Below are 27,415 nucleotides of genomic sequence, written 5' to 3'. Positions count from 1 at the left end.
TCATGAGTGCTAGACGTTGCCTTCCAGAAGACCGCAGCCCATTGCCCCATAGGGCTCTCCCTGAACCACTTCTCTAGGACCTGACCAGAGCTAGGGCGTTGGCCTCAGGCACATGCCAGCGCCAGGCTGTTGCCAGTCCTGAGCTCAGTCTCTGCCCTGCTTCCTACACCTGGGTACCATCCCTGTGACCAAGCCTGATCTCGGAAATGATCCTGGCGCTCTGTCCCTCCCGGCATTCTGGAGACTGACTGTGCAGGACACTTCCCTGTTTCTCAGCTTCCCTGTGACCCACCAAGCCCCAAACCAGCCCCCAGTGCTGGAGAATGAATACCAGGAGACCAGGAGTCACCCTCAAAAGGCAGCTTGCTTTATTCTTGTGACGCCGGCAGGGGGCAGGGATGGGCAGCCTGTCTGCCTCCCATCTGAGGCCCTCTGAACTGCATAAGGATCCTGAGGCCAGCTCTTACTGATACACAGGTCCCTGAGGGGGCCCCGTCCACACTGGCAAAGTGGGGTGCAAGGGCATCTGCTCCCCAGTCCGCCCAGCTGGCAGCACCTGCCTGTCACTCAGTGCCAGAGCGCTCCCTAGCTCCGTGTGGGTCTCGTCACAAGGGTCTTCTGCTGCAATTCAGGGGACTTGGTTTCTGGACCCCTCCTGCCACTCGGGAGAGAAGGCAAGCTCCAGGGGCGTCTGGCACAGCCTGGGTTTCCTGACATCTTGGATGGAGACTGCCCCTTCTGTCCCCACAGCCAGCAGGGAAGGAGGTGACCTCCAGGGTGAGCCTGGCAAGCTACACCTATGCTCCCTGTCCCTACACCTCGGAGGGGAGGCCCCCAGCAAAGCTGCTTCCCCTTCTTGCCTTCATCTCCCCACCTTCCCTCCCACCCCCAAACTTCCCCCCTCCCGTCCCTTCTTCCCCCCACCCCTTTCTTCCCAGCCATAACTTGGGGATTCCACCTTGGTCAGGCTGCCTGAAGGAGCTGCCAGGCTCCAGAGCAGGTCCACAAAACGAAACAAACCAAAACAATTAGCAAGCACAGAAAAGGGAAAGAGCCACAAAAAATCAGGGTTGCCTCTGTCTACAAATAATGGACATTCTCTTGTGCTTAGGACAGTCTTCTTTGCCTCTCCTTTTCAGCAGACTTCCCTGTCCCCAAGTAGCCACTCTAGAGGGAAGTACATGTGTGTGTGCATACATGTGCCTGGGTTCATGTCACACACAAACACACACACACATCCTATGGCTGAAGGGAGGCAGATACAGGTCTGTCCCCAGGCCACCTGTGGATGTGGTCACTCTCCCTGGGGAGAAGGAAGTTGCTGATGAGGAGAGGCATCCCTTCTCTGCGGGGGCTTCTATCTGGGTAGCAAAGTCCCACGCTCACACACACACATACGCTAGATGCTAAGGGAGGGCGGGAGACGGGGGTCTGGTCAGATCGCTGGACCCACGCCTGGGAGCACAGAGGGTGCTCACACGGTGGTGACCGAGAGCAGAGGGTTGTAGACCCGTTTGCCATCGGCCGAACGCGTACCATGGGCCAGCATCTCCTGGATGGTGATCCAGTTGTCCAGGATCTTCTTGTTTCGCTTCTTCATGGTCTTGCGGTGGCTCAGGGCGATGATGTTAAGCTCAGCCTTGCTGTCTCCATTCTGCTGCTCCCGCAGGCACTCCAGCCGGCTCTGCATCATGAACTCGCGCCGCTTCCGCTGCTCCCGGGCCCGGATCAGGTGCTGCTTCCGCTCTTCCTTACTCCAGTAGCGGCCCATCTTCATCTCGCTCACTGCATCGTCGTCGGTGGTCATGCCACTGCGCTCCTCACGGATCTTCAGGGCCCGGGCTTTCAGGAGGCGGTCACGCACGGGTCGCTTGGCCACATAGCGGGTCCCATCGCTGCGCACCTTGACCTTCCACTCCGTGCGGGACACTTCAGGGGCCACGGCCGCGGCCCCTCCTCCCACCCGGGGGCCGGCAGCCACACTCAAGGGGCCGGGGCCCAGGTCTTCGAGGCCGCGTGGGGCTGCCAGCTGCAGGCAGCTGTGGTAGTGCTCGCCCTCCTGGCCTGGGCTGCGGTGGCGCCGTGACAGGTAGGGGCTGCCTTCAGGGCCCACGCGCTCCAGGGCCACCCCCATCTTGGGGCCATGGCGGACCCGCTCCTCGGCCGAGTGCTGTCTCCGACCCACGTCGGGATCCCTGGAGAGGGATCGGAACTTGGTGGGGCTCCCCGGGGGAGGAGGGACAGCAGCCTTGGGGTGGGCGGCGCCAGGGGCTCCCGAGGGGGTCCGGTTGAGGTTGGAGTTGCCCACCGCTGCGGCCGCCCGCCGCAGGGGGCTTTCGGGCAGGGGCTCGGCCAGCAGTGGGGTGCTGCGGCAGCTCTCGCCCGTGTTGTAGGCGCTGGTGCTGTCCTTGTCCGACTTCTCGGGCAGCTCAGAGATGTCAGACAGCTCGTGCTTCTTGGGCTCACCAGCCGCCAGGTCGTACAGGCTCTCCTCCTCCAGCAGCCAGGCCTTCATGCAGCGCTCCCGCAGCTGCTGCATCTTCTGAGCCCGCAGGATGTTGCGGCACTTGAACTCCAGGTGCCGCAGCTCCTCCTCCAGCACAGCCAGTTCGTGGCCCGCGCTTTCGTTGCGGTTGACGTCCAGGGCGCCGTGGCCAGCCGCAGCCCGGGGGAAGGGCAGGCCCAGCGGGTTGCCATTCTCCAGGTGACACTTGATCTCCAGCAGTTCACGGTAGCGCTCATACTCCTCGTCTGTGAGGCCTGGCACGTCACCGCTGCCCAGCCCCGCGCCCTCGGCCAGCAGGGAGTCCATGCTGAAGTGGAAGTCACGGCTCTGCAGGGCGTCCCCTTGCAGGCCGAACTTGCGCAAGGGCCCAGGCGTGTTGGCAGTGCTCAGGGGCTCGTCCCCCAGCAGGTCATGCTCGGAGCTCTCCTCGTTGCGGGTGCTCTCGTCTGTCCGGCCCACCCCACTGTCCAGCTCCTGGCTGTTGTGCAGGCCTGGGCCCACCTCGGGGGCCCCTTTTTCCTCTTCATGTCCAAGCTGGGGCGGCAAGAGGAGTCCTGTTCAGTGGGGGCCCCATTGGGTGGGGGGTTCATTGCCAGGGGGTGGGGATTGCAAGGGCTTCTTTCGGGTCTGCTCCATCTCCTACAGCCCCCCACCCCCTCCTCCTTCTGCCCTCTGGCACCCCGTTACCCACACATCCCCCCCCTTCCTCACCTGCTGGGCCGGAGGGGATTTCAGCTTCCTCGCCCGCAGGTCACCCTCATTCTCAGAGCCAAAGTCATCCAGGAAGTCGTCCCGGTCACTGTCCTTCCAGCGCTTTGCCAGCTGCAGAGACAGGCCTGTGCTGTCCCTGTGGCCTCAAGGACCACCCCAGAGCCCCCCCTCCTTTCATCAGAGGCCATAGAGGGCAATGGGCCCTGGAAACGCACCCCCCCGCCCCCCATCAGTGCCAGAAAGCCCAAACCCTAACCCAGGGTCAGGGGGCCCAGGACATCTGAGTGAGCACACACCCACCTGGCTTTCAGGCCGGGCCACCAGTAGGGAGATGTTGGTGTTTTCTTCCTGACTCAGGATGGCCACCGCTTCCTCCCGGTTCTGGACATCCATGCCATTTATCTGTGGCAGGCCAGGGACCATCAACGGAGATCCCAGGGCTGGCGCGGGGGCAGGCCCCAGTTGAGCTACAGGGGTCCCCCTCCCCCGGAGCTACAAAGCAAGCACCCTGGGCCAGGATGGGTTCTTGGGGTCTGGCAAGATGGAGGCAAGTGGAAGATGCTATGGACAAAGACCGCCTGGCCCACCCAAGAGCACGTGTGCTCAGAGACACACGTGGAATGGGAGACCTGCTCATGTCGGGGGCACGGAGGGAAAGGCTGGCAAGTGGCCTGCCATGCCAGCAGATCCCATGGGTACACAGGAGCTGGGGGTGTGGTTGTACAGCAGAGAGGTGAGTCCTAGCCCTGGTTTCAGGCATGGGGGTGGGGGGTTGCCTGGCCTCAGGCTAGGCTCTGAGCAGGAGAGAGCCTGTCCCCCAAGCTCACCTGGATGATACGGTCTCCCTCGCGGATCCGGCCATCTTTGGCTGCAATGCTGTTGGGATTCACCTGCAAGGCACGGGCATCAATGGGGCCTCAGTCCCCTCCACTAAGGTGCCCATTTGGTAAGAAGAGGCAGTCTCAGGGCAGCCCCACAAGTGAACAGGGGGCTGACTTTCTGAGCGTGGCAGACAGGTGAGGAGAAGGACCCCTGCGATCACTGGGAAGGGCTCTTCCACTACAAACCCGGTGCCTGTGGGGAGGACCAGCTGACTGCACACACACAGAGAAGTCATGGGCTGCCCTGGCCTCGCCGACCGGCAGCCTCCCTGTAGTGCTAAGTGGGCTCCTTCTGGGCAGCCTTAGAGCCCTGGGGTGCCCTGGTCCCTCCTGGGTGCTGCTGCACAGGGAGGCTGCATGGAGCCCTCGAGAAGACCCCTGCTTCCTCCCAGCTTCATACCTCTCCCACGTAGATGCCCAGGTCCTCCTCCTCATCTGTGCGGTAGCAGACCATCAGGCCCAGCTTGTCCCGGTGGCTGCTTTTATACAGCTCCACCTCCTGCCAAGGGGGATGAAGAAACAGATGATGAGAAGCCGCGGGGGGTGGGTGCAGCCTTGGCTCAGTCCTGACCCCAGGACTGTGTCACATCAGCCGAGCTCCCAAGGCTTTCTCTTACCATCCTAAATGGTGTGCAGGTCCCGTGGTCTCCCCTAATGCAGGAAACACCCAGGACACACACACACAGGACGCACAGGACTCATGGGATAGACAAAGGCGCGGGACACAGACTCAGCAACACAGACCGAGCAAGGGATCTCACGCGTGCCCTCCCTGACTCAGCCCAACTTGGCCCTTGGGCCCGAGTAAAAAGCCACACACAGGACAGGGCCATGAGATCTGGCCACCTGGGGGTGGCAGGAGCCAGGCCCCAGCTGGGCGGCCAACAGCTATCCTAGGGCTGGCCGCCCGTCTCACCTCGTACTCCAGCTCGTCCATCCGGTCTGCCTCCTGCGGGCCGCCCTCCATGAACTCCGCCGGGTCATAATACTCATGACTGATGGGGGGGCTGCCCAGGAGAAGTGGGGCATCAGGTGGCAGCCCAGCTACCTCTTCCGTACCCCTCCTCCTGCACTACACGCACCCAGGCAGAGACTGGGAATATGTCTTGACCAAGATTGCGAGGTCGTCCGCACCAAGGACCCAGGCATGCCTAAGCTCCTCACCCTGCCCTGGACCATCCCATCCTGACCCCCAGCTCGATGACTCTCACCATGCCAGCCAGCAGGCGCCCCTCCCAGCTGGCACTGGACCCACTCATGCAGTGCTCCCAGGAGTTATCCAGGCCCTGGAGGATGGCTGGGCAGCAGAGCAGGACCCAGTCTCCATCCAGAGGCAGCCCTCCTGGCCCCGAGGCTAAGACTGGCCACTGCCAGCCCTGGGTCTGCCTCTCTGCAGAGGATGGGACCACGGGACCACCTCCCTGCTGCCCGGGAGACTAGTGAGACAAGTCAGCGCTCACACAGTCATGAGCCATCAGGCCCGGAGAAGAGGCCCTTCTTGCAACCGGGCCAAAGAAGAAAGTCAAAGGGATGGAGGAAGTTGAAAGCAGGAAGAGGAATGGAACAGACAAAGATGCAAGAAGTTTTGAGGTGATGCTGGCAAAGGAGAAGAGAGAATGGAAGAAGAATAGCTGAGGACCCCAACCTTCCGGCAGCAAGGTCCCAGGACGGTCCTCCCGTGGCCCTGGGGGTAAATACAATGGGGAGCCTGCGTGTCAGACCCCCGGGGCCCAAAACCAGCTGGCTTCCAGCCAGAGGCTAGAAGCCCGGAGATTCCTGAGCCCTGGGCTATGACAGTCAGTTCTGGAGGCCAAGGAGCCTACTTTCTGCCATAGAGGGCACCCAGTTGGGGTTTCCCCGCCACGCCCAGAGCTGCGACAATGCCCTCTCTGGAGGCAGGGTCCGGGGCCCTCCTGAGGGCGACTCACAGCTCAGATGGGACGAACGGCTCCAGGATGACCATGGGCGGGGTGGGTGGGCGCAGCTTGCCCAGCGCCATGATATGCTCGAAGGTGATGTCCGTCTGAGTGCCACTGTCCACCAGTTGCAGGTCGTGGCAGGAGCCATCCCCCCGGAGGCGGGGACTGCGTCTCAGCACCTGGATCACCAGGGGCTCCTTGGAGGCACGCAGGGCCTCCAGGGTCTGCTCCTGAGACAGCTTGGAGAGCTCCTTCCCGTTCACCTGTGGCAGAGACACGCCCCAGTGAGGACGCGCTGGGGCCCTGCTGACCCCGGCCCCCTCCACCACCACACAGAGCCATCTGGGGATGACAGGCCACACCTCGAGGGCTGGGGAGCCTCGCCTAGAGCCCTGCTGGGCCACCCTCCTCCTCCTTTGAGCATCCGAGTTGGGAGGGAGACCTTGACTGCCTTCTGCCGACGGAAGTCAGTCCACAAACGGGTTCAGATACGAGTGCCGCGAAGAGCAAAAAGGCTCGAAGGACTGGATCTCCATCCTCAAGGCAGCCAAGGCTTGCCACAGAGAAAAGGATGTCACACACCTGAGCCCAAGAGAGGGGCTGAGGAAGTGGCCCTGATAAGACCATGGTTGTCCCAGTCTTCAATTGTGACAGTGCTCCCCCAAGCTGGGCATCTCCAGGAATGAGGGTTTTCACCAAGATGGACAGTATAGTTGCAAAATCGTGGTTTCCAGGCTGTCAAGAACAGGCCAGCCCCTGAGTGTCGTTCCAGGAAAGCATAGAGTCCTAAGGACCCCTGGACAGCCGGTGGCTCCTCTGAGTCATGGAACCCAGATAGTCATCTTGTGGCTACCTGGGTATGGCCTTTGTAGATAGCAATTTCAGGAAATTTTTTCCTCTCTCCCCAATCTTTCCATAGTCGGGAAAGATTTTTTAATCAGATTCATCTAATCAGCAAATAAAGAGTTTTACTGTAGAACATTTGAAAAAGACAGAAAATCCTAAAGAAGAAGACAGAAATCACCCACCATCTCAGGGATGTAAAAGCTGTGACTGTTGGCATATCTCCTCCTTGGTCATTTCCCACTTTGTGACTACAGGCAGCCTATGCATGGACCATCCACTCTGTGTTGGTTTGGTCTCTACTGTCTATCACTAGTGGTTCTCAGTCAGAAAGAAGGTTGCAGAGACACCTTTTTTTTGTACATTCTGTACCTATTATCTATGTATGTCTTTGTATAATCTAGGTGGTGATGGAGAACATTTCCAGAAGTGGAATTATTGGATCCAAAAGTATCAAGGAGACAGATATTAGTTGTAAAATGTGGTCAGCACAGCCCTAGAGGATCAAGAGAGCCAAGGAGGTTGCAGTTATAAAAGGAGGAGGGAAGGGAGGTACGCGGGAGAAAAGGACCAGCTGCTGTGTACATGAGGGGGTGTGTGATGGCTGGTCTGGTTAAGGCTGGGGGCCAAGGGAATGGGCGGACTGGCCTTGAAGCCCTTAGCAGAGCCAAAAGGGTCAGGGAATGTTTGAGGCATCCATTAACGCACATCCAATATCGACCTTTCGATGGTACAAGTGTACAACTAAATGAATTATCTTAAAAACAAAGGCCATGAATCCTCCAAACTCATGGCTTTCTAACTACTACATTTCCAGTTATCTGGCCCCTTAGGGTGTGTGGAAGGACACGCCACAGGGTGGTGGGTGGCTGCGCGTTTCTTCCCAACCCGGCAATTGGTGATGCCAGGGTGGTGGTCATGGTGGGAATATTCACACCACGGAAATCGACAAACACACCCAACCAGGGTTTTTCAGAACATTAACTGATACCCCATTGCCCTTAAATCCAGAAGGGGACGTGTGGAGCTGCTGCGCTCAGGATTTTTGGAAGGAGGCGCGTTTCACATTTTCATGGTGTGCAGTGGGACGCTCAGGTGATGCTGAGAAACACAGGGATGTATTTCTCCCTGGAAACGGTACCCAGCCGCAGTGTTACTATGGAAACCAGGCCCAGGCAGTGGGAGGGGAGAGCTGGGTGGGCTGGGATGTCAAGAGGGGGATGGGCACACACACGCAGATCCAGGCTACCCCTGTGACAACCCTGCAGCTATCCGATCCTTGACCTATGTGGCACTGGGCAGAAGCAGAGCTCTGGGTGCGGAGGCTTAGAGCTCTGGGGCCGCTCCTGCCACAAGCTCCTGGGGCACCTTCAACCTCCTCTCCTCCTCAGCCATCCTGTTGAATCCCCAGAGCTAATAAGGGGCAGGAACAGGGCAAGACAGGTAAGATGTGAGCCCCTCCCAGGGAGGGTGAGGGCTACCGACAAGATGGCAACATTCAGGGCAAGAATCAAAGCAGTATTCTGCACTTCTCACGCTCCCTCATCCTTCAGCCACGAAGAAGAGAAAGACGTGCATGCATGGGCCAAGCCACCATTCAAATGTCCCTGCTCCTGTCTGGACAGGTGTGAACGCAAAGCCAGCCCATCAGAGTCCCCCGCAGGGTAAGACCACAGCCTACACTCGCCGGAGGCACGCCCCACCTCCCTGGCTGGCTGCCACTGCTCCAAGCCCACACCAAGCCAATTCGAAATGGATCCAAGTCCTAAATGGATCAAGCTTTAAAACTAATTTGGAGGAGTGAGAAAAGTGTTTTTATGGTGCTGACATAGAGAAGCCATTTTTTCTTTTTCTTTTGGCCGGGCCTCATAACTTGCAGAATGTTAGTTCCCTGACCAGGGATCAGACCAGGGACTGAATGTGGGCCATGGCAGAAAAAGCACCCAGGCCTAACTGCCAAATGGCAAGGGAATTGCCTGAAGATAAAACATGGGCAAACAAGAATGGAAAAAGGTATCACTTTGACTGTGTTAAACCATAAGACTTCTGGATAACAAAAGACATCATAACTACAGTTAGGACAGGCATAGAACGGACACAGGATTATCCAGAGTAAAGAACTCCTATAGAACAATGCCAACAAAGGTCCATCTAGTCAAGGCTATGGTTTTTCCAGTAGTCATGACTGGATGTGAGAGTTGGACTATAAAGAAAGCTGAGCGCTGAAGAATGGATGGTTTTGAACTGTGGTGTTGAAGAAGACTCTTGAGAGTCCCTTGGACTGCAAGGAGATCCAAGCAGTCAATCCTAAAGGAAATTAGTCCTGAATATTCATTGGAAAGACTGATGTTGAAGCTGAAACTCCAATACTTTGGCCACCTGATGCGAAGAGCTGACTCATTTGTAAAGACCCTGATGCTGGGGAAGATTGAAGGTGGGAGGAGAAGGGGACGACAGAGGATGAGATGGTTTGGATGGCATCACCAACTTGATGGACATGAATTTGGGTAAACTCCAGGAGTTGGTGATGGACAGGGAGGCCTGGTGTGCTACAGTCCATGGGATCGCAGAGAGTCAGACACGACTGAGCGACTGAACTGAACTGAACTGAACAGAACACTGGAAAAATCCAGAACTCAGTAGGGAAGCAGGGATTCCAGGAAAAGGGACCCCAAACCCTTTTGAGGAGGGTTGAGAAGATGCCCCTTCAGGACACTGGGATGTAAATACCAGAAAGAGTGCAGGTCTGCCATTGGTAGAATGGATCCAAAAACTGAGGTATATTCATACACATGGTTTGTGGCAATACACATGCTTATGAACATCACAGATAGGAGAAAATGTACCTCAGGGTGACAAACCTGAATCCCCCTAGACAGGGGAGAGGAGGAATGGGTCAGGGATGGAAAGAACACTGAGGCCCACAAGGCCCACCTTGAGGTTGGATGGCAGTACACGTGCAATACTCGAGAAACAATCCAGAACACGTCCATGTGGAGGGACAGCTGCTGTTACCTATTAGGATGTGGAAGGGGTGAGACTTGGGGCACAGAGGCTTCTGGCCCAGGCATTGTGTCCTGGGTGAATCCTTTAGCCTCCCCCATTTCCTCATCTGTCAGGTGGATGTCTCTTAGTGCCTGTTTTCCAGGACCAGCCAAAAAGCACACAAAGCAGAACATGGCATGACTATCCATTCACCCAGACATGCCCACCATGGTTAGCATCTCCAGCTGGTGAGGGGCAGGGAGCGGACTATATATAGTAGGGGCTGGGGATGTGTGGATGGTGGGTACCCCTGGGATGGGGGGAGAAGGTAGGGCTTTGGCTGAGTTGGAGGGGATTTTGGGGTGGCAGCTGTGGATGGGGTGGGGATGGTCTTGGCACTCCAGCCAAGCTTTTTCATTTGCTGGGCCCCTGTGGCGCCTTCTCCCCCTCCAATGCCCTTCTTTCTTGCTTTGCGGACACCTACACTCACTTAAGGCGAAGTGCCCTGGTGTGTCCCTTCCGAGCCCAACAGCCATGCCAGGCCTGGCAACCCCCCCCACCCCAGGGAGAATGCCAAGCAGGCGGTTTCAGGGTGACTCGCATTCCATCAGGTTCTGGAGGCTACCCATGGGCCTCGCCTCCCAGCGTGGGAGGTCAAAGGCTCAGGGTGCATGTCAGCAGGCCCAAGGACTGATGGCACAACCCTGGCTCGGAGGAGAAGTGCTCCAAGTGGCCCTCAGCGCTGTTACCCGCGTCTGTCTCCCAGGCAGAGCTGGGGCACCCAGCTCCTGCTTAGACCCAGAAGCGATCCCCAGTCAGGTGCATTCTGTGTGGGCCTGGGCTCAGTTTCACCCCTGAACACAAGATGGTCAACTTGCTGGAGGAATCTTTTGATAACTAGAAAGAACCTTGCTAATATTCATCATATCCTTTTATCCAGTACATTTCTTATAAATAATAGATCCTAAAATAATCAGAATTTAGATTACATGAATGATAAGGATATTCAGAACAGAGCAGCATTCATTTTTTTGTGTGTGTACGAAAATACAGCAAACATCAGATTTACCATTTTAACCATTTCAGGTGTACAACTCAGTGGCATTTCATGCCTCCGAATGGTCATGCAACCATCACGTCTATTTAATTCCAGGACATTTTCAGCCCCCAAAAGGAGATGCCCTACCCATTCTCTCCAAATTCATCAACCACCCCCGCCCCCGCCCCTGGCCGGCACTCACCAATCTTTCTTTCTTTCAACTGCCTCTAGACATTTCCTAAGTGGAATCCTACAACAGGTGGTCCAGTATGTCTGGCATTTTTCCACAAAATGTTTTCTAGCTCCACCCATATGACAGCAGGCATCAGTACTTCATTTTTTTATGGGTAACATTGCAACCTATTCCAGAAAACTGCACTGAGTGGACAAATAGGTCATCCCTCAACACACGTTGGTTTGTTTCTACATTTTGGCAATTGTGAATCACACTACATTTGTGTCCAAGGGTTCGAGACCCTGTTTTCAAATATTTGGGGCCATATGGTCATTCTATATTTAATGTATGGAGGTACCAGCATTATTTCTAATGCCAAAAACTTTACAGTAGTCTTTAGTACAAGTGTTTGCCTCATGGAAATGTACAGCTGCCCTACCAGAGTCTTCTAACAAGCGTTTCTCAAAAAAGATATAAAATGGCACATGAATTCTGATGACTATCATGTAAAATGTATGTTTACAGAAAAAGACTGCAAAAGAATATATAGAAACATTTGTTCCAGGGAAATGAAGATCTGAGAATTTGCTTTCTTCCCAACTTTATATACCATGGCTAAATTGTTTTTTGAAAAACTGTTTATGGACTTCAAAAAGATAGCATTGCTGGACAAGTCTCATAATAAACTATCAAGCAAAAAGGACCTGCTGGGAGAGCTCAGTGTGAGCCCAGGTTCGAGAGCTGATGGGGTGCAGGTGTGAAGGGAGATATGAGCCCACAGGAGTATCATAGTGCCACAAGTGTGCAGCTTGGAGACTGCACCAGGCTGTGAAAACTATTTGGAATGGGCACGCCTGACATATATATATTCATTTGTACCTGCATCAGTATTATTACACAATCCTTTCTTTAAAGACTGGAAGGAAATTCATCAAAATGGAAGAATGTCAGTGGTGGTTGGGGTTTTCCTCATAGCTCAGCTGGTAAAGAATCTGCCTGCAAGGCAGGAGACCTGGGTTTGATCCCTGGGTTGGGAAGATCCCCTGGAGGAGGGAAAGGCAACCCACTCCAGTGTTCTTGGGCTTCCCTGGTGGCTCAACTGGTAAAGAATCTGCCTGCAAGGCAGGAGACCTGGGTTCTATCCCTGGGTTGGGAAGACCCCCGGGAGAAGGGAAAGGCTACCCACTCCAGTATTCTGGCCTGGAGAATTTCACAGAGGTCACAAAGAGTGGAACACAACTGAGCGACTCTCCCAGCAGTGGTTGGTTATCTCTGGAAATTAGTATTTCTAGGTGACTTTTGTCTTTTGTTCTTTACAGCATTTTCTCCTGTAAACATTACTTGGCTACCTAGAGAAAACAGACAATCTAGCCTGTGCCCTGCTCTGAGTTTTTTCCCAAGGCCCCAGGCTCAGGGGAAGCTTTGTGTTCCTGGCCCCTGGGCAGCCCTGGCCCGGTAGGGGGGTGAGGCATGGTGCGGCCTTTGGGCTCAGGGCCCTTGGGAGCAGTGGTGATGAAGTCACATCAGACTTCACATCCAGATCTGAGCTGGGGAAGCTCGGGGGAGGCACGCTCTTGACCAGGTGTCCCTGAAACAGAAGGGGCAGCTCCCAGGATCTTGGATCCCCTGAGTGGATCACAGTGCCCACCCTTAGGGGAAGTGGCCAGGAGGGTCCCAGGCCCACCCCAGGGAACACCAGGAAGCTGGTTCTGGAAGGCTCGAGAAGGGGCTTGTCATGGGGCTGTCAATTAGTCTCAGGCCTAGGGCAGGACCGAGCAGACTCCCTCCCACCCTCCATTTCCCCCATGTGCACCCCGCCACTGGCTCTAGAGCTGCATTTGCAGAAGGGGTTTTCTGTGGGTGGCCAAGGAGTGGGCCCTGAGCTCCCCTAGCCCCATGTCTGAGCAGAAGGCAGCAGGAGGCCCCAGGGGTGGGGGCACACTGACCCACGAGGCACCAGTCAGGGGGAGAACACAGCAGGCCCCTAGGTCTGCCTTCAGAGGAGGCCCTGCCCACCCCAGCCCCTCAAAGTAAGCCAGGCCCTGGGATAGGACCCCTCCAACAACTGGAGGGCAGGTGCCTGTGGCAGCTGGGAGAGGGGCGAGGGTGGGAGGAGTAGGGGAGAGGAGACACAGTTGGCACACACCTGGCGCAGGGACCAGCTCAACCCAAGCTCCAAAGGCTAAGTGGGAGGCAGTTGTGGTGGGCAGGGGAAGACCCTTCTAACAATCCAGGGTGTTGGGGAGATGAGCAAGGAAGGGGAGGCCCCCCGGCATCAGAGGCTGAACTGGGGCAGTGAGTCTGGGTGCCTGGGTCACTGCCCACCGCCCGTGCACTGAGGGGGACGCCAGGGGGTGAGAACAAGGATTCCAGGCACAAGGCCTTGCTATGCTATCTCCACAGGGCTTCTCCAGGATTCAGAGGGATTAGAAGGAGCGAAGTAAGAGAGGGCATGAGGCTGCAGGAACGTCAATGGAGAACAGTGGATGTGGAAAACTCTAGAGCTGCCATACAATCCAGCATAACCACGAGAATGGAAAACAGGCACCCTAACAAAAGCCTGTACACAAATGCTCATATTGGCACTATTGTTTTTTGGGGGTTTTTTTGGCCTTGTGGCGCAGCTTGCAGGGATCTTAGTTCCATGACTAGGGATTGAACCTGGGCCCCAGCAGTGAAAGCACTGAGTCCTAACCACTGCACTGCTAGGGAAATTCCCAGCAGCATTTTTCTAAATAGGCAGAATTTGGAAGCCTCCTCCATGTCCACCAGCAGATGAACAAGCATAATGGGGGAACATCCACCCAGCAGATCATTCCACCATATAAAGGAGCAAAGTCCTGATACATGCTAATAATACAGCATGGATGAATACAGCTTGGCAGCCCAGCCAAGTGAGAGAAGGGAGGCACAGAAGGCCACATGCTGTATGATTCCAGAATAGGCAAATCCATTGGGACAGAAAGTCGAGGAGGGCCAAGAGAGTGGGGAGAGCCTGCATAATGGTAGGAAGTTCCCTTTGGGAGTGATCACCATGTTCTGGAACTAGGTGGTGGTGACAATGACACCACATTGAAAGTACTCAAATGTCACTAATGGGAAACTTTATGACATACCTCGTTGCCCACAATAAAAAGTTAAAACTGCTCCCTGAACCCACAGAGACCACAGGCACCCTCACAAAGATGTGGGCCACTGGAAAAGACACAGAGGTGGGGGAGAGGCAGGACTTGGGGAACTGGTTTTACTCAATGAAGATTGTTTTTTTAAAAATAAGTTTTTTAATTTGTTAATTTTTGGCTGTGCTGGGCCTTTGTTGCTGAGAGGGCTTTTCTCCACTTGCAGCGAGCCGGGGCTACTCTTGAGTTGTCGTGCACAGGCTTATTGCGGTGGCTTCTCTTGGCACATGGGCTCAGTTGCTGCGCAGCATGTGTGGACCAGGGCTCGAACCATGACTCCTGCACTGGCAGATTCTTCACCACTGAGCCCCCAGGGAAGCCCCAATGCAAACCTTGATCTCTGATTTGAAGTTCCTGAGACTTGCAGATATCCCCCATTCCATCTAAATGCGTCTCCAACCAAGCCACCAAACCAAATGTCATATGACCATTATTGTTGAATTCAAGTGGGATTGACTGTTCTTGACTTAAAATGCTGAAGTGAAGTGAAGTGAAGTCACTCAGTCGTGTCCAACTCTTTGCGACATCATGGACTGTAGCCTACCAGGCTCCTCTGTCCTTGGGATTTTCCAGGCAAGAGTACCGGAGTGGGTGGCCATTTCCTTCTCCAGGAGATCTTCCTGACTCAGGGATCGAACCTGGGTCTCCTGCATTGTAGGTAGACGCTTTACCGTCTGAGCTACAAGGGAAGTATTTATAAATGCTGAGATGGAGATATATCAGCCAGGGATTGAGTGTAGGGTGAGATAGGAGGACCCGAAGGCACCTTGACATTGAGCAGTTGCAGAGACACAGAGCTTAGTCACCCAGAGAGAAGGAAAGTGAAGAAGGGAAGCTGGGCAAGACACTGTACGAAGGAGGGGAGGTTGGACCAGATCAGGACGCAGAAGGGCCCTCTAGATTGGTTAAAAGAAGGCAGTCAGGGAGGGGGATGCCCAGCCGGCCTGTATAGACTCAGCCTTTGGGAGCTTTTACAGAGAATGGGGTGGAAGGGGCTTGGGGGTGTGGGAGAGCCCTAGGTTTGGTTTCTACCGGGACAGACGCGTGAGAGCATTTGAATGCTTGTTGGGAAAGGTAGGTTCAGAAGACGAAAAAAATTTCAATGCCAAAAAAGAGCGAGGGACAGACCTGGAAAAGGGGGTATATGTTGGGGGGGGTGGAATCCAGGGAAACACGTGGTGGGGGGAGGGGGCAAGAGCGAGGCAAACGGCGGCGGAGCAGCAGAAGGGACAGCGGTGTCCGGTGGGACATGGTGGGGGTATGAGGGCAACGAGAGGACACAGGTGCAAGGGGTCAGAAAACAGCAACGCAGATAGCTCGGCGACACAGTCGGGATCAAGCAGGTGCCTGATCAGCGAAGCCAGAGGCAAGGCCCCAATCCCCGCCCGCGGCGAGGCGGTGGCGGCCCCGGAGGGGGCGGGGCCGAAGCGGCTGTGGGCGGGGCCCGGGCGCGCTCGCCCCGCCCCCCAGGGCGCGGAGCCGCAGACAAAGAGCGCGCCGCGGCGGCGACGCGAGCGAGGCTGGGCCGCCCAGCCGGCCCAGCCCCCCGCGCGCTGGCCTGGTCTCTCCCGCGCTTCGCGGCCCGATCGACGGCCCCTACCCCTCCGGTCCCCCGCCCCCGCCCCCAGCCGTGGTGAATCTCCGGCCCCGGCCCTAGGGGGCCGGGGGCTCCAGGTGGAAGGCCCTCAGCGTCCGTCCCAGATGCTCTGATTTGATTAACTCAGAGCGGGGCGAGGAGGGTAGTCTGAGAAAAGAGCCCTGGACCGGATGACTCAGGGTCCCACAGGCCCCGCGGCCCCCTGGAAGGTCTGGGGAACGCCCCTTTCACCCAGGGTCAGCAGAGGAGGAGGGGGTTGACGCCATAATTCGAGGGGCGCCCACAGCTGGGTTGCCTCTCCCAACCCCACTCTGCAGATTGGGAAACCGAGGCCAGGCAGAACAGAAACCAAAGTTAGCCTCTGCCCTGGCGCCCAGTCCCACCGGCTAGCTCAGCTCTGCTATCGCCAGTGTCCAGGGAACATCTTGGACGCAGCTGGGTGTCTGGCTCCGCGGGACCCAGAAAGGAGATGCCCAGAGCAGGGCAGGCTCTTTTCAGGGGCCCAGAAAGAAGTCCTCATTCATGCCTACCCATCTCTGGAGCTGGAAAATTGTCAACCCACAGGGCCATCTGCCCAGGGACGTCTGCATGCCCCTCACCCAGATCCAACCCACGTGCTCCCTCCTATCTCAACACACACATTCCCAAGCAAAAAGCTAGCACCAAGCTTCCCCTCCCAGGAAATCCCAACACCCTTAATGTGCTCAGGGATTGAACACCGATGCAATCATCTCTCCAATTATACTACTAATGCCCTTATAACCTTTTTTTTCCCCCCAGATCCAGGACCCAATCAAGGATTACACACTTGGTTCTTAGTTCTCTGAAAGTGAAAGTGTTAGTCGCTCAGTTCAGTTCAGTCACTCAGTGTGTCTGACTCTTTGAGACCCCATGGACTGGAACACACCAGGCCTCCCTGTCCATCACCAACGCTCAAACTCCTGTCCATCAAGTCGGTGATGCCATCCAACCATCTCATCCTCTGTCGTCCCCTTCTCCTCCTGCCTGCAATCTTTCCCAGCATCAGGGTCTTTTCCAATGAGTCCTCACATCAGGTGGCCAAAGTATTGGAGTTTCAGCTTCAGCATCAGTCCTTCCAATGAATAGTCAGGGTTGATTTCCTTTACTGGTTTGATCTCCTTGCTGTCCAGCGAACTCTCAAGAGTCTTTTCCAACACCACAGTTCAAAAGTACCAATTCTTCAGTGTGCTCAGCCTTCTTTATAGCATCAGTCCTTCCAATGAATATTCAGGATTGATTTCCTTTAGGATGGACTGGTTTGATCTCCTTGCAGTCCAAGGGACTCTCAAGAGTCTTTTCCAACACCATAGTTCAAAATAGTCTCTCACTGTTTTCATTGTTTCCCCATCTATTTGCCATGAAGTGATGATATCAGATACGATGATTTTCATTTTCTGAATGTTGAGTTTTAAGCCAGCTTTTTCACTCGCCTCTTTCACTTTCATCAAGAGCCTGCTTAGTTCCTCTTCACTTTCTGCCATCAGGGTGGTGTCATCTGCATATCTGAGGTTATTGATATTTCTCCCTGCAATCTTGATTCCAGCTTGTGCTTCATCTAGCCCAGCATTTCTCATGATGAACTCTGCATATAAGTTAAATAAGCAGGGTGACAATATACAGCCTTGTCATACTCCTTTCCCAATTTGGAAACAGTCCGTTGTTCCATGTCCAGTTCTAACTGTTCCTTCTTCACCTGCGTACAGATTTCTCAGGAGGCAGGTAAGGTGGTCTGGTACTCCCATCTCTTGAAGAATTTTCTACAGTTTGTTGTGATCCACACAGTCAAAGGTTTTAGAGTAGTCAATGAAGCAGAAGTAGATGTTTTTATGGACCTCTCTTGCTTTTTCTATGATCCAACGGATATTGGCAATTTGTTCTCTGATTCCTCTGCCTTTTCTAAATCCAGCTGGAACATCTGGAATTTCATGGTTCACACACTGTTGAAGCCTGGCTTGGAGAATTTTGAACATTACTTTGCTAATGTGTGAGACAAGTGCAATTGTGCAGTAGTTTGAACATTCTTTGACATTGCCTTTCTTTGGGATTGGAATGAACAATGGACTAGTTCTGTGGCCACTGATGAGTGTTCCAAATTTGCTGGCATGTTGAGTGCAGCACTTTCACAGCATCATCTTTTAGGATTTGAAATAGCTCAGCTGGAGTTCCACCACCTCCATTAGCTTTGTTCTTAATGATGCTTCCTAAGGCCCACTTGACCTCTCACTCCAGAATATCTGGCTCTAGGTGAGTGATCACACCATTGTGGTTATCTGGGTCATTAAGATCTTTTTTGTATAGTTCTTCTGTGTATTCTTGCCACCTCTTCTTAATCTCTTCTGCTTCTATTAGGTCCTTCCCTCATAGCTCAGTTGGTAAAGAATCCACCTGCAAGGCAAGAGACTCCAGTTCGATGCCAGGGTCAGGAAGATCTGCTGGAGAGGGGATAGGCTACCCACTCCAGTATTCTTGGGCTTCCCTTGTGGCTCAACTGGTAAAGAATCTGCCTGCAATGCAGGAGACCTGGGTGTGATCCCTGGGTTGGGAAGATCCCCTGGAGGAGGGAAAGGCAACCCACTCCAGTATTCTGGCCTGAAGAATTCCGTGGACTATAGTCCATGGGGTCACAAAGAGTCGGACACAACTGACCAACTTTCACTTTCCACTTTCTGTTAGGTCCATACCATGTCTGTCTTTTATCATGCCCATCTTTGCATGAAATGTTCCCTTGGTATCTCTAATTTTCATAGAGATTTCTAGTCTTTCTCATTTTATTGTTTTCCTCTATTTCTTTGCATTGATCACTGAGGAAGGCTTTCTTATCTCTCCTTGCTATTCTTTGGAACTCTGCATTCAGGTGGATATATCTTTCCTTTTCTCCTTGGCCATTTGCTTCTCTTCTTTTCTCAGCTCCTAAGACAACCATTTTGCCTTTTTGCATTTCTTTTTCTTGGGGATGGTTTTGACCACTGCCTCCTGTACAATGTTACAAACCTCCATCCATAGTTCTTCAGGCACTCTATCAGATCTAATCCCTTTAATCTATTTGTCACTTCCACTGCTCAATTGTGTCTGACTCTTTACCAACCCATGGACTGTAGCCCATCAAGCTCCTCTGTCCATGGGATTTCCCAAGCAAGAATACTGGAGTGGGTTGCCATGCCCTTCTCTAAGGGATTGTCCTGACCCAGGGATCAAACACATGTCTCTTATGTCTGCTGCCCTGGCAGGTAGGTTCTTTTACCACTAGTGCCACCTGGGAAGTCTCTTAGGTCTCTGTGAAGTGAGTGAAGTTGCTAAGTCGAGTCCGACTCTGCGACCCCGTGGACTGTAGCCCACCAGGCTCCTCGATCCATGGGATTCTCCAGGCAAGAATACTGGAGTGGGTTGCCAGTTCCTTCTTCCTCTTTAGTCTCCTGTAATCTACAACAATCTATGCACTGAAAAACAACTTTCATGACACTGACCTCTTGGAAGAGTCCAGGGCACTGGCCTCATAGCAAGTCCCAGGGTCTGGATTTGCCTCCTTCCTTCCTGGTTAGATTCAGCTTAGGCTTTCTGAGGAGAGCGGCCACCCAGGGCAGGCTGTGTCCCTCTGCACACAGTGTGAGGGAGGCTGTTTGATCACTCAGTCTCTCCCTGGTAAAGCTGCCTTCTCCCTTCCTAATGCACAAGTCATCTGGGTGATACCTTGAGACCCAGGGACTCTCTTTTCCACAACAACTTTCATCTCATGGTTTGACCACCCAAGGATGCTCCCCAGCTGGATCAGTTCAACTGGACGAATTGCACTGGTGGCTGCAAAATGCCTTCATTTGTTAGAATTCTAGCATGGAAACCGCACTACATGCCAACAACATGCGACTGACCCAGTGAATGGTGTGCTCCCAGTTGAGGCTGCCTGGACAAACTATACCATCCACCCCTAAAAATCTACCCACCCTTTCTGCCCAGGGGCAGGATCAGAGAGAATGAAGCACTCAGGAAGCTTTCATCTCAACGGATCCTTTAGTATGGGGGTGGTGTGTGTGTCTGGGTTCCCATGTGAGCTACCTGTGGGTTATTGGTAAGGATGTGGGTAACGTGAAGAGGCTCAGTTAGCTGCACGTGGCCTGGAAGAGCAGATTATGTCCCTTGGGGGCCCCACATGGACAATCATCCCTGGAAATTGATTTGACAGATATGAGCTGAGGCCTTCTCCCTTTTATTTGTAATAAACTTACTTGCTAGGTGATACTGATGGAATTTGTGGGTTCATGGATTGATCCAAAGTCCCGCTCGAGGTCCTCACTGCTCAGAGTGTAAGCTAAGACCAGCAGCATGGACATCCATCTCCTGGGAGCATGTGAGTAATCCCAGGCCCCACCCTGGACCTGCTGAAGCAGATTCTGCATTTTAACAAGGGCCTCAGGATAGTCGTGTTGGCCCAGAGCGCCCCCTTGAGGATCCAGGACTTGCAGGCACCTGGAAGGGATTCAGACCACAGGCAAGGGTTTCACAGGGTCTCTCCTCCCCACAAGCCCTCCCCAAAGGGTAGGTGGTGCCCACCCAGGGGCAAGCTGAAATCTGACCCAGCAACCCTGAACTTCCTGCCTTTCCAGGGATGAGCAGGCCTCTCAGGCATCTCTCAAGTCCTGCCTGGAGAGAGACTGGGAGTGAGGGATGCCCCCACTGAAGCCACGATGGATAAACAAAGCAAAGCACTTCCTGAGGTCATCCTTGGTTGTGTGCTCACAGCTTCCCAGGCACCCGTGGATGACAAAGGAAAACCTCTTTCCACCTACGTACCTCTGGGCTAACCTGGTTGGCCCAAAGGCAAAGGCCATGTCTTGCAGTAATCCAAATGATATTCTCCATAAAGACTGAAATATTCTTTTCATTCAAATGAAGCCTTCCTCAGTGATCAATGCAAAATGAAAATATTCCTTTTATTTCCACTGCTCAAAGCAAGCCTGAGAAGAGACAGACTGCACTTACAAAGAGAGGCAATGCCTTGTGACACCCGAAGCCAGCTATGAACCCCAGCTTCTCAGTCTTTCTTCTTTTGGCATGGCTCCTATGTAGAAGGACTCAGTGTGCCACCATCTCGGTATCTGTCCAGTGCCTGACTTATCTCATATGTTTTACTTCACAACTCAGGGCCCGTCTGGTTTTGTACCCCACCCTGTGGGATCTTAGTTCCCGGACCAGGGACCAAACACACTGCCTTGGAAGGGCGGCGTCTTAACTGCCAGAGGGCCAGGTAAGTCCCTCCCCCTTCTTTCCTGTTAGGAAAACCCTCACAATAATATCGGACATTTTTCTGTCACTGGACATTGTGACAGGTTCATGAGGAAGGACTTCTCCATCCACTTTCCACTCCTTAGTGCCTGATCAGATGGCCACAACTCCTCGCCCACCCAGATGAGATTCCAGGGGACCAAATGCCCTGCTGATTTCTCAATGGCAGTGACGCCAGGCGGCAGGCCCTCTGTATTCCCATGTGGCACGTGTAGAAGCTGAGGAACTGAGACAGGGAGCCATTCAGTACCTCCACACAGTGTATTCCCTGGCAGGGGCCCTGAAGGAGAAGGAAAGAAAGACTTACTTGGCCCTACCAGGGGCCCCAGATGAGCTAAACGCATTCATGTGCTTTTGGTAAGGGTAGTGCTTTTGGTAAGTGTATGTGTTGTTGTTCAGTTGTTAAGTCGTGTCCGACTCTTTCGACTCTATGGACTGCAGCCTGCCAGGCTTGTCTGTCCTCTACTATCTCCTGGAGTTGGCTCAAACTCATGTTAAATTGAGTCAGTGATGCCATCCAGCCATCTCATCCTCTGCCACCCCCTTCTCCTTTTGCCTTCTTGCTTTTAAAGCTTTACTGGAGTATAATTGCCATATGATCAGCTGCACATATTTAGAGCATACAGTTTGAAAAGTTTTGATACCAGGGGTATGTGCACATCTGTAAAGCCATCGCCACAATCAACAGAGTGACCATTTCCATCATCCCCGAAAGGGTCCTCCCACCCCTTCCACCATCCCTGCAAATACTGATCTGCATGTTCCCCATCTGCATTTTTTTTTTTTTTTTGAGGCCAGCTTGTAGCATCTCAGTTCCCTGACCAGGGACTGAACCTGGGCCACTGCAGTCAAAGCTCCAAATCCTAACCACTAGGCCTTCCCTACTGGCTGCAATGTAGGAGACCCAGGTTCAATCCCTGGGTCAGGAAGATCCCCTGGAGAAGGAGATGGCAACCCACTCCCAGTATTCTTACCTGGAGGATCCCATGGACAGAGGACCTTGTGGGGCTACAGTCCATGGGGTCTCAAAGAATAGACACAACTGAGTGACTTAACACTTTCCCTTTCAGGCCACCAGGACCCCCCCCCCCCCACACACTACCAGTATCTGCTTTCTGTCACTATAGTTTGCCTTTCTAGAATTTTTTATCAATAACTCAGACAGATCCAGGACAAGGGGTCAGGGTGTCAGACAGAGAGACTGACACAGGCCCAACAAACAGGGACACCAGGAATGGCTCTCGAAGGCGCTTTGGTGTCTCAGTGTATGATGACCAGACTATCGCCCTTTCTACCCTTTGTGACCTGGCCTCTTCTCTTCCTAACAACCTGCATAACCTGGCCCCCCACTAAGGGTCATTTCCAGATTTTCCAAGCTCTCCCTGTGCCCCCCAGGCTCCCAGCACCCACACTTGGTTAAATATCATTGGAGGACAAGACTGGGACAACAGAAATGGAACTGGGGTTCTGACAGGCTGCACTTCTGACATGTCTGTGATAGACCACATCATAAGAACCCAGGGCCAAAAAAAACACAGGATCATCTCAATGGCCACAGAAAAACCATTCAACAAAATCTAACAACCCTGCACGATAAAAACTCTCAAACTAGGAATAGAAGGGAATTTCCTCCACCTGATAAAGAGCATCTATGACAAACCCACAGCTAACTTCATACTCACAGGACAAAGACTCCTTACTTAGATCAGGAACAAGGCAAGGATGTCCACTGACCACTTCCATTCAACATTACACTGGAGGTGCTAGCCAGAGCAAGTAGGCAAGTAAAAGAAAGGCAAGAGACAGGACTTCCTTGGCCGTCCAGTGGTTAAGACTCATCCAGTGGTTAAGACTTGGTGCTTCCACTCCACAGGGTAGGGGTTTGATCCCTAATTGATCCAGGAACCACAAGGCTCCACTAAAAAAAGAAATGAAAGGCATCCAGATTGGAAAGGAAGGAAAACTATCTCTACTTATTTATAGGAAATCCTGAGGAATCCACTCAAAACAACTATTCCAGCTAATAAATGGGTTTAATAAAGTTGCAAGATACATGACCAATACAAAAAACTGAATTGTATTTCTATACAGTGGCAACAAGAAAAATGAAAAGGAAATTAAGAAAATAACTCTTACAATAACATCATAAAGAATAAAGTGCTCAGGAATACATTTAACGAAAGTACAAAACATTGGCAAAAGTAATTGAAGACCCGGGGAATTTCCCCATGGTCCAGTGGTTTGGACTCTGTGCTTTCACTGACAAGGGCCCAGGTTTAATCCCTAGTCAGGGAAGTAAGATTTCACAAGTGGGATAAAAAGACATCCCATGTTCATGGGTAATACTCCCCAAATTCAATGTAATATTCAATACATTTTCAATATCTATTCAATGCAATATTCAATATGAATTCAACTCAATTCCCACAAAATCACAGCTGGCTTTTCAGAAATTGACAAACTGATTCGAAAATTCATATGGAAATGCAGGTGACCCAGAACAGACACAACAATCTTGAAGAGTACAAAGTTGGAAGACACACACTTCAAAATTTATTTACAAAGCTCTAGTAAAAGCTGTGGTGAAGGCATAAAGATAGACATTTCTCCAGAAAAGATAAGCAAATAGTCAATAGTACAGGAAGGATACTCATCAGGAAATGCATTTGGAAAGCACAATGAGACAGATACCACCTCAAACAATAGGTTGGCTGTAATCTAAAACGTGTGTTGGAGAGGCTGTGAAGAAATTAGGATCCTCTTACACTGCTGATGGGAATGTAAAATGTAAAATGATGTAGGCTTTGTGGGAAAGAGTTTGGGCAGCTCTCAAAATACTAACCATAATTACCATATGATCCAGCAAATCCATTTCTGGGTATTTACCCAAAAGAATTGCAAGCAGGGACTCAAACAGGTATTTGTATACTCATGTGCACAGGCTGACTGTTCACACTAGCCAAAAGGTGGCAATAAATCAAATGTCCATCACCGGATGATGACAAATATTATGTGGTATATAGCCACACAATGGAATATTATTCAGTAGTAATAAGAAATTTCGTACTGAGAACATTCTACAATGTAGAAGAACCTTAAAAACATGATAAAGAAGCTGGACAACAAAAGATCAGGTATCATACTGTTCCTGAAATGAAACTGGTTCCATTAAAATGAAATGTCTGGAACAGGCAAGTCCATAAAGACAAGTAAACTAGTGGTTGCCAGAGCCTCGGAGCTACTGGGACGAATGGGCATGTGACTGCTAATGGGTATGAAGTTTCTTTTTAAGGTGATGAAAATGGTCTGGAATTGGTGATGGTTGCACAATTCTGAATATACTAAAAACCACTCAACTGTACATGTTGCAAGGGTATGTGGATTATACATCAGTACAGCTCTGTGTGTGTGCATTTTTTTTTAATAACTGTGAATCATCTGGAGAAAAGGGTCTGGAATCAAGGCTAGAATAGAGACTTCAGACTTCTTAACCTGGGGGTCAGAGGCCTCTGGGGACCTAGGAAAGAGCCTCAGGGCATAAGGAAGCCACAAGGCAAGTGGTATAGGTGGACTTGTGCATGTCTCTGGGCTGCACTGTGTCCTGGTGGGGTTCCTTATTTTGGTAAGATGTTGGGGCCACAGGCACATATGGACAAGCCATGGAGAAGCATCTCTGAAACGGGGAAGCACCAGAATTTAAGTGGTGGGTAGGCAGAGGTCCTGGAAGCTGGTCTTCTGGACAAAAACTTTCTTCGCTCTGAAAAGAGGTTCAAGCCGGGAGAAGCTCCCTGCTAGCCCCTGGACCTGGAGTCATCTGGGATCGCTAATGGCTTTCCCTCCTCTCCAGATTTTTTACAATTCAATTCTCTTTTATTTTCCCTTAAAGGACAGCTTCTTTTCTTAAAAACTGCACCCATACTGTGTAACACAGGGCACTCCACTCTGTACTCTGTAATGATCTATATGGAAATAGAATCCAAGAAAGAGTAGACGTAAGTATAAATAATTCACTTTGCTATACAGCAGAAACACAATAATATAAATCAACTATAGCGCAGTAAAAATTAAAAGATCAATGTAAAGATGTAAAAGGTAAAATCAAACCACATCCAGTCTCCGATTCTGTCCAAACTTCTGTGGGAACTTTAAAAGGGATCAACGTCCCCAGGGCCTAGTCGGTGAGGGCTGGCAAAGACCAGGAAAGGCAAAGGACCCATCTCCTGGGGGAGCTGCTCACCTAGGGCTTGGGGGTCTCCCTCCAGGAGAAAACCCTGGCCCAGGATTTCCCTGTCCAGGTTCACCTCAAGCGTTCCTCCAACAGGGAGCCTCCCTGAAGGTCGACCCAGCCAGACCTGAGGACCCCCACTCCTGCCCTGGGGAATCTGGAGGATCACAGCAGCATCCTCTCCCAAGCTTGGCTGGCTCAACTCAGGCCTGTAGCATGGGGCAGGTTGCTTTCCACTTTATCCCCACGGGGTTGGCCTTTAATGAAGTTTTACCATCAAGAGCCAACTCAAGAGCTTTGGATTCGCTTGCCGTTTGATGGAATGATTGCAAGAAAAGGTAGCCGTGAAGATGGGATCGCATGGCCTTATAGAACAACCAGGGCAACCCATCTACCCCCCGCCACCTCCCTCCCGGGAGCCTTGGTGCTGACCACTGGGATTCCACCCAACCGCCTGGTCTAGTGACCCCAACCTGGGTCATTCCCCAACCCGATCACAGGAGGAGGAAATAGAAATAGCCAGGCCAAGATTTCCAAACAGCTGGAAGGAGAGATGAAACCAAGCACGGGGCTGGGGTGGGGGTGGGGTCGGGAGGGTAGTGGGTACTGAGGCAGAAAGAAGGCAGAGAGCCACCAGCCAGGAAAGCAGAAGGCCTGCGCGTCCACTGAGACCTGCCTGGGACAGGCGGGAAGGAGCGCCACCAGGCTGGGGCATGATTCCGCGTCCGGCCTGCAGCCGGCTTCTGCCCGGGTGGGTCCAAGGACCTACACTCCCACCACGCACCCAATGCTCCCACGTCCTCCCCCGTCTCCCCCGCACCACCGCCAATGCCTGCAGGAGATTCCCCGATTTTTCTAAGGAGACCCCCTTCTCCCAACCAGCACTTCTCCGACCTACACCTGCGCCCGGTGCGGACCAACAAACCTAGAGTAGAAACGGATACCTGGGTGCGCCCGGTTTGCCCCTGGGTCCCGATCCCCCCCCCCCGACCTCTGACCTTGAACTCCCTCCACAGAGCCCGGGGAACGTCTCAGGCCAAGCCACCGGGACACGTCTCTAGACGGTTCTCAGGGCGCACAGAGAAAGTACACACACGCGGGGTGGCAGGAGCCTCCGTGCACACACAGACGGGGCACAAGCACGCACTCACGAAGTCACGCCACGCACAGGCAAAGGAGCCCTGCTCCGGGTCCGACAGCGCGACCTGGAGTCTCCCATCTCTCTGGGCGTCGAGCACTGCCGGGTCCACGCCCCCACCCACTGCCCAAAGGCCCTGCGGGGCACAGGGCGGACCGGGCACCGACGGCCGCGGCTGCCCTTCTAGCAGACCCAGCGACGGCCGCTCACTCGAGGCCCCAAAGGCCTGGGAGCCCACCGTTGGCTTGGGCAGGGCCAGAGCAGAGAGGGGTTGCTGGGGGAGGTACCTGGTCGCTCCATCCGGGCGTCGGCGGGGTCCCGGGGCGCAGCCCGCGGGCCCCCGTACCCCTGGCCCGAGGGGACCGCGATTTGCCCCCGCCTCCCGGCGCTCCGCGAGCGCCCACCTCCCTTCCCCAGCCCCGGGGCCAGCGGGGCCTGCGAGATTGGGGAAACACAGGCTGTTGCTATGCAACCCCCGTCCCGCGCCGGCGCCGGTGGCAACGGGTTTCGAGCTTCAGGTCCCAGGGTGCTCGCGCAGCGGACCCGGGCTCAGCCCAACTTCCCGACCCGGACCGATCGGGATCCAGGGCTTGCCTCGCAATCAATCGGGCGCCCCAGGGATGCGCCCCGTACCCGGATCTCCACGCAGGGACTCCCACCCGCTCCCCCATCTGTGCCTGGTTCCCACGGACACCAACACCCAGCCGCCCCAGAGACGGAGGATGAAAATGCCTCCGTAACCTTCTCCGCTCGGGGCCCTCCGGCCCCTCCATCGGGCCCTCCGCCCCAGGTGACGCCCCCCAGCCCCTCGCCCCCGCGGCCGGGCCGCCCTACCTGCAGCATCACTTTGTACTGCTCCTCCGGCTTCTGGACCACGCACATATTACATCCCATGGTGCCGGCCGCCGAGGGGAGGAGG

The 27,415-nt window shown here is 53.5% G+C and overlaps 1 protein-coding gene across 1 annotated transcript; it reads right to left on the bottom strand.

Annotated features, from left to right (window-relative positions):
* Positions 1-968: 968 nt before the first annotated feature.
* On the bottom strand, positions 969-27,415 carry PDZD4 (PDZ domain containing 4). Its single transcript, XM_061136344.1, has 8 exons — positions 27,331-27,415; positions 6,027-6,280; positions 5,015-5,105; positions 4,499-4,597; positions 4,045-4,107; positions 3,518-3,619; positions 3,218-3,328; positions 969-3,040 (listed from the first exon to the last, which is right to left on the bottom strand). The coding sequence occupies exons 1-8, from the start codon at positions 27,388-27,390 to the stop codon at positions 1,475-1,477; spliced, it is 2,346 nt and encodes a 781-aa protein (XP_060992327.1). The 5' UTR covers positions 27,391-27,415; the 3' UTR covers positions 969-1,474.

This window comes from Dama dama, chromosome X (genome assembly GCF_033118175.1).
Source record: "Dama dama isolate Ldn47 chromosome X, ASM3311817v1, whole genome shotgun sequence".
NCBI lineage: Eukaryota > Metazoa > Chordata > Mammalia > Artiodactyla > Cervidae > Dama > Dama dama.
This window is presented reverse-complemented; position numbering and strand designations above follow the sequence as displayed.